Here is a 15360-nt window from a genome sequence, read left to right as displayed (position 1 = left end):
AAATGATAGATATTTGAATTTCCTTTCATATTTGGCTGTTAGTGATCCGACCGAATCCGAAATTTATCTGAAGTTACGAATTATCCGAAATAACGAATGAAACGTAACAAATTACTTTTTTTTATTAATTACTAATTTGTTCCGTTTCCATTTGTTTAGATGCAGCATTCATTATTTCGGATAATTCGTAACTTCGGATAAATTCGTATTTGTTTCCGTTCACTAACAGCCAAATTTGAAAGGAAATTCCAATACCTATCATTTAATAGTTAGTTATTTCAAATTTTCTGATTTTTTTTCTAACTATTAAATGATAGGTATTGGAATTTCCTTTCAAATTTGACTGTTAGTGAATGTAACGGATGTGAATTTATCCGAAGTTACGAATTATCCGAAATAGTGAATGCCACATCTAAACGAATGGAACGTAACAAATCACTTTTTTATTATTTATTATTAATTAGTTCCGTTTCCATTTGTTTAGATGCGGCATTCGCTATTTCGGATAATTCGTAACTTTGGATAAATTCGAATTTGTTTCCGTTCACTAACAGCCAAATTTGAAAGGAAATTCCAATACCTATCAGTTAATAGTTATTTGAAATTTTCTGATTTTTTTTCTAACTATTAAATTATAGGTATTGAAATTTCCTTTTTACATTTGGTTAAACAAATGGAAGCAGAACAAATTAATAATTAATAATAAAAAAGTAATTTGTTCCGTTTCCATTTGTTTCGATGCGGCATTCGCTATTTCGGATAATTTGTAACTTCGGGGAAAATTCATATTCGTTACGTTCACTAACAGCCAAATTTGAAAGGAAATTCCAATATCTATAGTTTAATAGTTAGAAAAAAAAATCTGAAAATTTGAAATAACGAACTATTAAATTATAGATATTGGAATTTCCTTTCATATTTGGCTGTTAGAGAACCGACCGAATACGAATTTATCTGAAGTTACGAATTATCCGAAATAACGAATGCCGCATCTAAAGGAATGCAACGTAACAAATTACTTTTTATTATTAATTATTAATTTGTTGCGTTTCCATTTGTTTAGATGCGGCATTCGTTATTTCGGATAATTCGTAACTTCGGATAAATTCATATTCGTTACATTCACTAACAGCCAAATTTGAAAGGAAATTCCAATACCTATCATTTAATAGTTAGCTATTTCAAATTTTCTGTTTTTTTTTTTCTCTAACTTTTAAATGATTGGTATTGGAATTTCCTTATAAATTTGGCTGTTAGTGAACGTAAAAAATACCAATTTACCCGAAGCTACGGATTATCCAAAATAGCGAATGCCGCATCTAAATGAATGGAACGCAACAAATTACTTTTTTTATTAATAATTTGTTTAGCCAAATTTAAAAAGGAAATTCCAATAACTATAATTATTGGTTATTATTAGTTATTTCAAATTTTCTGATTTTTTTTTCTATCTTTTCAATTATAGGTATTGGAATTTCCTTTTTAAATTTGGCTAAACAAATGGAAATGGAACAAATGTAAAATTAATAATAAAAAGGTAATTTGTTACGTTCCATTCGTTTAGATGCGGCATTCGCTATTTTGGATAATTTGTAACTTTGGATAAATTCGTAATTCGTTACATTCACAAACAGCCAAATTTGAAAGGAAATTCCAATACCTATCATTTAATAGTTAGAAAATTTGAAATGACTAACTGTTAAATGATAGGTATTGGAATTTCCTTTCAAATTTGGCTGTTAGTGAACATAATGAATACGAATTTATCCGAAGTTCCGAATTATCCGAAATAACAAATGCCGCATCTAAACTAATGGAACACAACAAATTACTTTTTATTATTAATTATTATTTTGTTTAGATGCGGCATTCGTTATTTCGGATAATTCATTGTTTCCGTTCACTAACGGCCAAATTTGAAAGGAAATTCCAATACCTATAATTTAATGGTTAGAAAAAAAATCTGAAAATTTGAAATAACTAACTATTAAATTATAGGTATTGCAATTTGCTTTTTAAATTTGGCTAAACAATTGGAAACGGAACTAATTAATAATAAAAATGTAATTTGTTACTTCCATTCGTTTAGATGCGGCATTCGCTATTTTGGATAATTCGTAACTTCGGATAAGTTCGTATTTGTTTACGTTCAGCCTAATTTGAAAGGAAATTCCAATACCTATAATTTAATAGTTAGTTATTTTAAATTTTCTGATTTTTTTTTTCTGACTATTAAATGATAGGTATTGGAATTTCCTTTCAAATTTGGCTGTTTGCGAACATAACAAACACGAATTTATCCGAAGTTACAAATGATCCGAAATAACGAATGCCGCATCTATGGAACAAATGTAACGGAACAAATTAATAATTAATAATAAAAAGTAATTTTTTACGCTCCTTTCGTTAAGATGCGGCATTTGTTATTTCGGATAATTCGTAACTTCGGATAAATTCATATTCGTTACGTTCATTTTCATTTCATTCGTCTTTTCTTTTTTTTTTTTTGGAAATTTGAAAATCCGCAAATAAATAAGAATGAAAACCCGAAAATTCAAAAGAACGAAAATTCAAAAATTAGAACGAAAATTAGAAAATCTGAAATAATCACCAACTAATAACTATTATAAACTATTAAATTATAGGTTATTGGCATTTCCTTTCAAATGTGGCTGTTAGTGAACGGAACGAATACGAATTTATCCGAAGTTATGAATTATCAGAAAAAACGAATGCTGCATCTAAACGAATGGAATGTAAAAAATTACTTTTTATTCTTAATTATTAATTTGTTCCCTTTCCATTTGTTTAGCCAAATTTTAAAGGAAATTCCAATACCTATAATTTATTAGTTAGAAAAAAAATCTGAAAATTTTAAATAACTAACTGTTAAATTATAGGTATTGGAATTTCCTTTTTAAATTTGGCTAAACAAATGGAAACGGAACAAATTTGTAATAAAAAGTAATTTGCTGCAGTCCATTCGTTTAGATGCGGCATTCGCTATTTCGGATAATTTGTAGTTTCGGGTAAATTCCTATTTGTTACGTTCACTAACAGACAAATTTGAAAGGAAATTCCAATACCTATAATTTAATAGTTTAGCAATAGTTAACTTATTTCAGATTTTTCGAATTTTCGGGTTTTTAAATTTCAGATTTTTGTTCTTTTGAATTTTCAGTCTTTTGGATCTTCATTCTTTTTTGAATTTTCGGATTTTCATTCTTATTTTCAAATTCCCGAATATTTAGAAAAATTTGTTAAAGGGGGTTTTCGTTAATTCAAATGCTTCCGAATTTGTCGCAATTCGTTAAACGAATTCGGAACTAATCAAATTTCACCTGTCTACGTAGCTCTGCCCCTGAAGGAGCCGCTTAGTAGGTTGTCTGGAGGCCTTTCCCCAATAGTTGGCCCGCAGCCAGGGGCGCGCGCTCACCGCCACTCTTTTGCTCAATGGGCAAACCACATTTTTTTATTTAATAATTTTTTTTTTACCATTTCAAATACAAAAAGAACAGAAAAATGCAGTCAGGTATTTTAGCTCTTACAGAAAGGGAACAATTCAAACAACACATATGTTATTTAAATATTATTATCTCTGCTTATAGAGCAATTTTATATTTTTGCCAAAACAACAAAAGCAAAAACAAAACGAAGGAGGAAGGGAGGATAAAAAAAGAAAGCAAACCAAAACGAACTGCAACTTCACTGAGTACAGTGAGCCAGAAGTAAATCTAATCAACTAATCACCTAATCCTATCACCTATTCACCTAATCCGCACCTATTCACCTAATTCTATCACCTAATCCTATCACCTATTCACTTAATCCGCACCTACTCACCTAATCCTATCACCTATTCACCTAATCCGCACCTACTCACCTAATCCTATCACCTATTCACCTAATCCGCACCTACTCACCTAATCCGCACCTATTCACTTAATTCTTTCACCCATTCACCCAATCCTAGTGCCTATTCACCTAATCCTATCACCTAATCTTAGCACCTATTCACCTAATCCGCACCTATTCACCTAATCCTATCACCTAATCCTAGCACCTATTCACCTAATCCTAGCACCTATTCACCTAATTCTATCACCCATTTACCCAATCCTAGTTCCTATTCACCTAATTCTATCACCTAATCCTAGCACCTATTCACCTAATCTGCACCTATTCACCTAATCCTAGCACCTGTTCACCTAATTCTATCATCCATTCACCCAATCCTAGTGCCTATTCACCTAATCCTATCACCTATTCACCTAATTCTATCACCCATTCACCCAATCCTAGTTCCTATTCACCTAATTCTATCACCTAATCCTAGCACCTATTCACCTAATCTGCACCTATTCACCTAATCCTAGCACCTATTCACCTAATTCTATCACCCATTCACCCAATCCTAGTTCCTATTCACCTAATTCTATCACCTAATCCTAGCACCTATTCACCTAAACCGCACCTATTCACCTAATCCTAGCACCTGTTCACCTAATCCTATCAACCTATTCACCTAATTCTATCATCCATTCACCCAATCCTAGTGCCTATTCACCTAATCCTATCACCTATTCACCTAATTCTATCACCTAATCCTAGCACCTGTTCACCTAATCCGCACCTATTCACCTAATCCTAGCACCTATTCACCTAATCCTATCATCTATTCACCTAATCCACACCTAGTCACCTAATCCTATTACCTATTCACCTAATTCTATCACTTATTCACCTAATCCTAGCACCTATTCACCTAATCCTATGACCTAGTCACCTAATCCGCACCTATTCACCTAATTATATCACCTATTCGCCTAATTATGTCACCTATCACCTATTCACCTAATGCTATCACCTATTCACCTAATCCGGACCTATTCACCTAATTCTATCACATATTCACCTAATGCTATCACCTATTCACCTAATTCGCACTTATTCACCTAATTCTATCACATATTCACCTAATCCAAGCAAATATTCAAATAATCCTATGACTTTTCACCTAATCCTATCACCCATTCACCTAATCCTAGCACCTATTCACCTAATCAGATCACCTATTCACCTAATCCTATGAAGAAAATTTATGAAGAAATTACATTTTTTTTATTGGACGTGTTTTATAGCAGAAAGTAAAAATATTGTTTTTTTGTTTTGTTTTTAATTCAAAAGTCTTTTTTTGTTTATAGTGCAAAAAAATAAAAACCGCAGAGGTGATCAAATACCACCAAAATAAATCTCCATTTGTGGGGGAAACAAAGCACATCCATTTTATTTGGGTACAGCGTCGCACGACCGCGCAATTGTTAGTTACAAATAACGTAGTGCCGTAAAAATCCAGGCAATATGACACAAGCAAGTGTCCAGGCAAATCTCCAGACCAAATACGGACTGGACCTCGACGGAGGGTTTCCGTACCCAGAACCAACAACAGATGGAATGCCTTCACTTTCGGACCGTTATCGAAAAAAGAAATATAGGCTCCATATAGTGCAGGTCAAAAAAAATAAAAAATGTAATCTTATTTAAAATTACAAACATCAATTTCCAGATGACTGCATAAAAATGTGATCACAAATAAAAATAGTAGAAGCAATGTGGGAAGCACAGGAAGCGGGTCCGACGCGTTTCGTCCTAACGGACTTCAACTGTGGCAAGCTGGAGGAATAAATGCCCCAGTGCTGGTGATTGACGGGAGGAAATAATTCTCTTAATCTTGGTGTCAGTGGGGGAACATAATACCCTAAAGTTCTGGGGGAGTTTAGATTACAGGAGGGTGCCTTTATTTCCCATTTTGCAACCACTGGGTGGCAGAAACACTGTTTTTTTGCAGGGCTTTGCTCTCATGTTTGACATCCTGCTATCAATACTCCTAATACATAGAAAGGACAGAAGTGGTGTCACCCACCTGCCTACATTGTCTGTCAGAGGTGTATAAGATAAGACTTCACTTACCTTATATGCATTTAGCTGTATGCCTGAAGTTCTGCACTAGAGCAGTGGACTCCAAACTGCAGAATGTGGCCCCTTTGCTTGCTTATATCTGGCCCTTGGGGCATTATTCCATCAACAGACACCAATGATGGGGCACCATTGCCTCTACTGACACTATCAACGGGGCACTCTTCATCTCATTGATATCAACAATGGGGCACCATTCCTCCCATTTAACCCGTTCATAGGAGCATTTTCTACTCCCACTGGCCACAGTCTGGTGTCCCTGAAGCATAGTAAACTGGCCCTTTACTGGTAAAGTTTGGAGGCCCCTGCCGTAAAAGATAATTCATTTACAGAATAACGCCAGTGCATCCTCTGGCTAGGAGTCTACTTTTGATGATTGCTTCTGCAGGTTTTTTTTTTTTTTCAGAGCTTGGCAGGTTGTTTGCTGCATTCGGGGGGGTGTTTATTTTGGCTGAATCATGCTAATGATGTTATGGCTTTCTGTTATTCAGGGTGCGATTCCGGACTTGGACACGCTTTGGCCAAACATTTGGATAAACAAGGCCTCCTGGTTTTCGCCGGCGTACTGAATAGAAACGGGCCGGGGGCTGAAGAACTCAGGAGGGCTTGTTCACCGAACCTTTGCTTGATCCAGCTGGACGTCACCAACTCCGAGGAAATCACCGCAGCCCACTGTGAGATCAGCGGCCGGGTGAAGGATGCAGGTACGGAATGTTCAGATTTTCTGTAGGTATCAGTGGTAGGAGACAGGGACATCTCAACTGAAACACAACCAACGATATATATGAAGGAACGCCTCAATCTGATTAATCTAAAAGTAGGGGGCAGGTACCATCATCCGAAATAGTTTAGAGGGACGAAATACCTGGGGCTGCCCCAAACATGCCCATGGTAGAATGGAGCTAGTAGGACTATCTCGGTACCCAAGGATTGGGCAAGAATTAAAACAATTTTACACCATACACTATGTACAATCACTAGTAATGGCGGCGATTAGCGATTTTTATGGTGACTGCGACATTATGGCGGACACGTCGGACATTTTTGACACATTTTTGGGACCATTGGCATTTATACAGCAATCAGTGCTATACAAATGCTCTGATTCCTGTGTAAATGACACTGGCAGTGAAGGGGTTAACCACTAGGGGGCAGTGTAGGAGTTAAGTGTGTCCTCAGGAGTGTTTCTAACGGTGGGGGGGGTGTGGCTACGTGTGACACGTCACTGATCTCTGCTCCCGATCTCAGGGAGCTATGATGGGTGTCACTAGGCAGAATGGGGAGATGCTTGTTTACATTAGCATCTTCCCGGGAGACGATCGCGGGTATCCCTGCGGCCATCGAGTCCACGGGACCTGTGACCCAACTCACGGAGCTTGCCACGGGCGCACACGCAGGCCGTCTCTTAAAGGGCAACGTACAGGTACGTTAGTTTGCCCGTACGAGCCCTTCTGCCGGCGTATATCGGCGTGAGGTGGTCGGCAAGTGGTTAAAGAATTGCCTTTAATATCACTTTGACTAATATTTTGTATCTTTCAATTTTTATTTTTTTAAAAAAAATGTAACAAAGAAACAATTACATAGATTACTAGATTATTAAGGTTGAATAAAGACACCAGTCCATCCAGTTCAACCTGAGTGAGTGTCTACAATTGTCCCTATCCCTGTACATTGTACACTCACATCGGTCCCTACCCTCAAGGAGCCCACAATCCAAGGTCCCCCATTCATATACTAGGGGCCAATTTTGGATAGAAGCCAATTAACCTACCTGCATGTCTTTGGAGTGTGGGAGGAAACCGGAGTACCCGGAGGAAACCCACTACACCACTGTGCCGCCATGATGCTGGGCTTTCTTTCTTGTAAGCCTACCCAGCACCACATGCATGACTGATGGCATCGAGAGGGAAAGTGTCATTCCTTCGAGTTTTTTGAGGTCTGTTTTTAGCTCACCCGCTGTAGAAGGGACAGTGATGGGGAACCTTGGCACCCAAGATGTTTTGGAACTACATTTCCCATGACGCTCAACTACACTGCAGAGTGCATGAGGATCAAGGGAAATGTAGTTCCAAAACATCTGGAGTGCCGAGGTTCACCATCACCGGGATAGAGCATAGAGCTTGCATTGATCGCCATCTGCTGGACACAAATGGTAAATATGAAGGGTCAGACATCTTCTCTTGATAGAGCCATTGAGTGCCATGAGGGAGGCTGGCATTGGGATGTGGGGGCTCCAGCTTGCTGTCCTTGCATGAAAACCTCTACCTGGTCAGACAGGTGACTCAGACAGGAGTGGTGTCCCAACTCATCCATTCACCGGTGTTTTTTTTTTTTTTTGTCACTCCAGGTTTGTGGGCCCTTGTGCACAATGCCGGCGTCCTCGTCTACGTAGCAGATGGTGAACTGCTTCCCGTGAACGTATACAAGCAATGCATGGAGGTCAACTTCCTCGGCGTGGTGCAAGTCACGAAAATGTTCATGCCCTTACTGCGGAAAGCCAAAGGAAGGCTGGTCACCATATCCAGCATGGCAGGTGAGAGTACGAGGGCGCAACGCCCGCCCTTCAGGAAGAGACACCAAACGTCTACCCGTTTGTTTATGACCGTGAAGCCCACATGACGGCTGTCTAGATGTTATACCTGTGCAATTCGTTCAGTTCCGAATTAGTTTAACAATTTTGGAGAAATTCGTTAATGCGGATATATGCGCATTAACGAAAACCCGGTTAACGAATTATAATGAAAAATGTGGAATAAAAGAAAATCCGACATTTCGAAAATCCGAAAATAAGAACGAAAATCAGAAATTTCGAAAACCTGAAAATCTGAAAAAATAACTAATAATAACTTGACTATTACTAACTATTAAGTTCTAAGTATTGGAATTTCCTTTCAAATTTGGCTGTTAGTGAACGTAACGAATATGAATTTTCTGAAATAACGAATGACCTATCTAAACGAATTATTAATAATAATAATAATAATAATAAATAACAATAATAAACAGGTATTATTATGAATTTATTCCTTTCCATTTGTTTAGATGCAGCATTCGTTATTTCGGATCATTAGTACCTTCGGATAAATTCGTATTCGTTACATTGACTAACAGCCAAATTTGAAAAGAAATTCTAATGCCTATAATTTAATAATTATTATTAGTTCGTTATTATTTAGAATTTTTGATCATAACGAATGACCCGAAAAAAAATTATGAAAAGGAACTAATTTTTCGGCAGGGCACATGTCTACGGCAGATGTCTGACCGTTGTCACTTGGTTGAGAACTCTTGGCATCTCTCAGCTCTTGAGTGAACATAACAATATATATATACAGTGGTGTGAAAAAGTGTTTGCCCCCCTTCCTCATTTCCTGTTCCTTTGCATGTTTGTCACACTTAAGTGTTTCGGAACATCAAACCAATTTAAACAATAGTCAAGGACAACACAAGTAAACACAAAATGCAATTTGTAAATGAAGGTGTTTATTATTAAAGGTGAAAAAAAATCCAAACCATCATGGCCCTGTGTGAAAAAGTGATTGCCCCCTAAACCTAATAACTGGTTGGGCCACCCTTAGCAGCCACAACTGCAACCAAGCGTTTGCGATAACATGCAATGAGGCTTTTACAGCGTCCTGGAGGAATTTTGGCCCACTCATCTTTGCAGAATTGTCCTAATTCAGTTACATTAGAGGGTTTTCGAGCATGAACGGCCTTTTTAAGGTCATACCACAACATCTCTATAGGATTCAGGTCAGGACTTTGGCTAGGCCACTCCAAAGTCTTCATTTTGTTTTTCTTCAGCCATTCGGTGGTGGACTTGCTGATGTGTTTAGGATCATTGTCCTGCTGCAGAACCCAAGTTCGTTTCAGCTTGAGTACACGAACAGATGGTCGGACATTCTCCTTCAGGATCTCTTGGTAGACAGCAGAATTCATAGTTCCTTTTATCACGGCAAGTCTTCCAGGTCCTGAAGCAGCAAAACAGCCCCAGACCATCACACTACCACCACCATATTTTACTGTTGGTATAATGTTCTTTTTATGAAATGCAGTGTTCCTTCTACGCCAGATATACTTGGACACACACCTTCCAAAGAGTTCCACTTTTGTCTCATCGGTCCACAGAATGTTGTCCCAAAAGTCTTGGGGATCATCAAGATGTGTTGTGGAGAAATTGAGACGAGCTTTGATGTTCTTTTTGCTCAGCAGTGGTTTTCTCCTTGGAACTCTGCCATGCAGGCCATTTTTGCCCAGTCTTTTCCTGATGGTGGAGGCATGAACGCTGACCTTAACTGAGGCAAGTGAGGCCTGCAGTTCCTTGGACGTTGTTGTGGGGTCTTTTGTGACCTCTTGGATGAGTCGTCGCTGCGCTCTTGGGGTAATTTTGGGCGGCCGGCCACTCACTGTTCCATGTCTTCGCCATTTGTGGATAATGGCTCTCACTGTGGTTCGCTGGATTCCCAAAGCTTTGGAAATGGCTTTATAACCCTTTCCAGACTGATAGATCTCAATTACTTTCTTTCTCAATTGTTCCTGAATTTCTTTGGGTCTCGGCATGATGTGTAGCTTTTAAGGATCTTCTGGTGGACCTTACTGTGTCAAGCAGCTCCTATTTAAGTGATGCCTTGATTGTGAACAGGTGTGGCAATAATCAGGCCTGGGTGTGGCTAGAGAAATTGAACTCAGGTGTGGACAACCACAGTTATAGTATGTTTTAACAAGGGGGGCAATCACTTTTTCACACAGGGCCATGATGGTTTGGATTTTTTTTCACCTTTAATAATAAACACCTTCATTTACATATTGCATTTTGTGTTTACTTGTGTTGTCCTTGACTATTGTTTAAATTGGTTTGATGTTCCGAAACACTTAAGTGTGACAAACATGCAAAGGAACAGGAAATGAGGAAGGGGGCAAACACTTTTTCACACCACTGTATATATAATGACAGAGCCCTATACTTGTTTACATTCCCCATAAAGCAGTAATTCTGACAGGTGACATGTACATAGATAATCAGGGCACTAATCATCAGTGCAGCCCCATCAGTGCCAAGCAGTGCCCATCAATCCCGCCCATCAGTGTCTCCTCATCAGTGCCATCTATCATTGCCCATCAGTGCCGTATATCAGTGCCCATTGGTGCTGCCTATCAGTGCCTCTTCATTAGTGCCGTCTATCATTGCCCATTAGTGCCACCTATCAGTGCCCATTATTAGTGCCGCCCATTAGTGCAGCCTCACCAGTGCCCATCAGTGCCATCTATCATTGCTCATCAGTGCAATCTATCAGTGCTGCATATCAGTGCCTCCTCATCAGTGCCGTCTATCATTGCCTATCAGTGCCACCTATCAGTGCTGCATATCAGTGCCTCCTCATCAGTGCCATCTATCATTGCCCATCAGTGCCACCTATCAGTGCTGCATCAGTGCCATCTATCATTGCCCATCAGTGCCACCTATCAGTGCCCATTATTAGTGCCGCCTCACCAGTGCCCATCAGTGCCTCCTCATCAGTGCCATCTATCATTGCTCATCAGTGCCACCTATCAGTGCTGCATATCAGTGCCTCCTCATCAGTGCCATCTATCATTGCCTATCAGTGCTAATTATCAGTGCTGCATATCCGTGCCTCCTCATCAGTGCCATCTATCATTGCCCATCAGTGCCACCTATCAGTGCTGCATATCAGTGCCTCCTCATCAGTGTCATCTATCATTGCTCATCAGTGCCACCTATCAGTGCTGCATATCAGTGCCTCCTCATCAGTGTCATCTATCATTGCCCATCAGTGCCACCTATCAGTGCTGCATATCAGTGCCTCCTCATTAGTGCCATCTATCATTGTCCATCAGTGCCACCTATCAGTGCTGCATATCAGTGCCTCCTCATCAGTGTCATCTATCATTGCTCATCAGTGCCACCTATCAGTGCTGCATATCAGTGCCTCCTCATCAGTGTCATCTATCATTGCTCATCAGTGCCACCTATCAGTGCTGCATATCAGTGCCTCCTCATTAGTGCCATCTATCATTGTCCATCAGTGCTAATTATCAGTGCTGCATATCAGTGCCTCCTCATCAGTGTCATCTATCATTGCTCATCAGTGCCACCTATCAGTGCTGCATATCAGTGCCTCCTCATCAGTGTCATCTATCATTGCCCATCAGTGCCACCTATCAGTGCTGCATATCAGTGCCTCCTCATTAGTGCCATCTATCATTGTCCATCAGTGCCACCTATCAGTGCTGCATATCAGTGCCTCCTCATCAGTGTCATCTATCATTGCTCATCAGTGCCACCTATCAGTGCTGCATATCAGTGCCTCCTCATCAGTGTCATCTATCATTGCTCATCAGTGCCACCTATCAGTGCTGCATATCAGTGCCTCCTCATCAGTGCCATCTATCATTGCCCATCAGTGCCACCTATCAGTGCCATCTATCATTGCCCATCAGTGGCACTTATCAGTGCCGCATATCAGTGCCTCCTCGTTAGTGCCGTCTATCATTGCCCATCAATGCCACCTATCCGTGCCTATCAATGCCCATTGGTGCTGCCTATTAGTGCCCAACATTAGTGCCGCCCATCAGTGTAGCCTCACCATTGCCCATCAGTGCCCTCCATTTTTACCCATCAGTGCCTATCAATGCCCATCAGGGCTGCCTAAGAGTGCCCATCAGTACCTGTTAGTGCCACCCATCAGTGCAGCATCATCAGTGCCCACCAGTGCCACCTCATGAGCGCACATCAGTGAAGGAGAAAAATGACTTATTTGCAAAGCATAAACTAAAGAAAAGTTGTTGTTTATTTTAAAAATGTTCCGTATTCTTTTCATTTGTTTAGCAAAAAGTAAAAACCCCAGTGGTGATTAAATACCCCCAAAATAAAGTTCTGTCTGTCTCAAAACAATGATAATAACGTCACATGGGTACAGTGTAGCATGACCGCGCAATTGTCACCCAAAGTGTGACAGCGATGAAAGTGGGAAACTGGCCTGGGCAGGAGGGGGGGGGGGGGCCTGAAAGTGCCCGGTAGGCAAGGGGTTAATCAAACTCTGGAGCTAGAAGAGTGATTTGTCAGCATGAGGTCAGGCAGCTAAAAGGGCAGCAACTGTCAGATCCCAGGGGACCTCCCCGCTGACTTATCCTACCTTTAGCCTCGTACCTGTATGTCCCCTTTAATTGGTAGGGCTAGCGGGCGCACGGCTGTCGTGTGCAGCGTGACTGTGCCTGTGGGACTCGATGTCCGCCGGTCTCCCGGCGACCGTGTCATGGAGCCGCAGAACGGGGAGTAAACAAGGCATTTCCCCGTTCTGCCTTGCGACAGAGATCACAGCACCCTGTCATCGGGAGCAGTGATCTCTGTCATGTCCTACATAGCCCCCCCCCCCCCCCCCCAACAGTTAGAATCACTCCCTAGGACACACTTAACCCCTTGATCGCCCCCTAGTGTTTAACCCCTTCCCCGCCAGTGACATTTACACAGTATTCAGTGCATTTTGATAGCACTGATCACTGTATAAAAGACAATGATCCCAAAATAGTGTCAAAAGTGTCCGATGTGTCCGCCGCAATGTCGCAGTCACGATAACAATCGCAGATTGCCACCATTACAAATAATAAAAAATAAAGAATAATAAAAATGCCATAAAACTAGCCCCTATTTTGTAGATGCTATAACTTTTGCGAAAACCAATCAATATACCCTTATTGCGTTTTTTTTTTTTTTTTTACCAAAAATATGTAGAATACGTATGTTTTTTTTTACATATTTTTGGGGGATATTTATTATAGCAAAAAGTAAAAAATATTGCTTTTTTTTTTTTTTTCAAAATTGTCGGACTTTTTTTGTTTATAGCGCAAAAAAATAAAAACCGCAGAGGTGATCGAATACCACCAAAAGAAAACTCTATTTGTGGGGAAAAAAGGACGTCAATTTAGTTAGGGAGCCACGTCGCCACGACCGCACAATTGTCAGTTAAAGTGACGCAGCGCCGAATCGCAAAAAGTGCTCTGGTCAGGAAGGGGGTAAAATCTCCCGAGACTGAAGCAGTTTAAGAAAAAAAGAAAAAATAGAAGCCTTTACAATCACTTTATTTTATTGAACATTTTTCAGATTTCTATACACTGATTCCCCGTGGAGCTCCGCAGCGCTCTCTCTCTCTCTCTCTATTAGCCACACATTCGCCAAGCCGCAAATAAGACGCTTAGCCAAAAATCCTCATTTGTACCGCTATTTTTTTTTTAAATTTATTTTGTTTTTCTGAATATGCTGATTGGCTGAAAGCTAATGACACATTCAGCGCTGGACACTTTGTATGCAGAGGTTTCCGCTCATTGCTGTATGCGGAGAGGTGCAGCCAGGGGCAGCAACTGACAGGCTCTGCCGCGTGACACCTGCATCGCCCCCCTCTTCCCAGTCTCCACCCCAAGCCTTGCAATCATACAAGTCACTTACACAGGGAGAGATTAGCTGACGGATCAATCAAAAACCTCTGACGCCGAGCCGCAGATACTGGAGATTCATTAATGAGCTCATTAGTTTGTCAGAAGTAGCTTGTCATGGAGGAAGTAATTGGCTGTTTGATTATTTAATTAGTTTTGTTATGTGATTGTAATTGCACCGCGCATACAGCCCTCGTTTTACATGGGGAGCGACAGATTTGGGGGTCTGAGGAGGACAGCGTAATTATTACTTTGCTTGATCTCGCGTGTCGGAAAGTTTTCTGCTGACGGTTCCAACCCGCTGTAGTAATTTCACGTTCCCCGCTTGGGTTTAGTCAGCCTGGGTTTAGAAGACCTAAAAAACAATTCCTGAGAACAAGTGAAGACACAGACAGGGGCAAATTAAAGGGGGTGCACTTTGGAGAGTCCCCCCCACCCCAGCTTGTGTCTGCTTTGGATTCTGGTGGGAGTGGAGGTCTAATCAGAGCCGGTGCTACTACTAGGCAAACTAGGCAGCCGCCTAGGGCGCCAGGCTGCCTAGGGTGCCCGGCCACTGGTGTTCCTACTCTCTTCTCTCTGCAGCAAGCAACTAAGTCTCAGCATCAGCAGGCAGCCTCCCCTTTGTTCACACATAGTGTCAGAGGCGCAGCAGTGGTGGAGGACTGTGTCTGTGTCCCGACTCCTCAATGAATGGAAGCAAGCAAATATTCATTGATGGGCACTGGTAGGCTGCATTGAGGGGTGCTGGTAGGCTCCATTGATGGGCTGGTAGGCTGCATTGATAGGCACTGGTAGGCTGCATTGATGGGCACTGGTAGGCTGCATTGATGGGCACTGGTAGGCTGCATTGATGGGCACTGGTAGGCTGCATTGATGGGCTGGTAGGCTCCATTGATGGGCTGGTAGGCTGCATTGATAGGCACTGGTAGGCTGCAT

At 40.8% G+C, this 15360-nt stretch overlaps 1 protein-coding gene across 1 annotated transcript in view; it reads left to right on the top strand.

The window, feature by feature from the left end:
- Positions 1–15360, top strand: part of HSD17B2 (hydroxysteroid 17-beta dehydrogenase 2) — a 57396-nt gene that overhangs the window by 24951 nt on the left and 17085 nt on the right. The window contains exons 2-3 of the mRNA XM_077451248.1: positions 6468–6680; positions 8324–8509. Of these exons, the coding sequence (XP_077307374.1) occupies positions 6468–6680; positions 8324–8509 (399 nt within the window). The remainder of the gene's footprint in view (positions 1–6467; positions 6681–8323; positions 8510–15360) is intronic.

Source organism: Lithobates pipiens, unplaced genomic scaffold (genome assembly GCF_037356315.1).
Source record: "Lithobates pipiens isolate NorthernLeopardFrog02 unplaced genomic scaffold, aLitPip1_a1.2 Scaffold_10, whole genome shotgun sequence".
NCBI lineage: Eukaryota > Metazoa > Chordata > Amphibia > Anura > Ranidae > Lithobates > Lithobates pipiens.
This window is presented reverse-complemented; position numbering and strand designations above follow the sequence as displayed.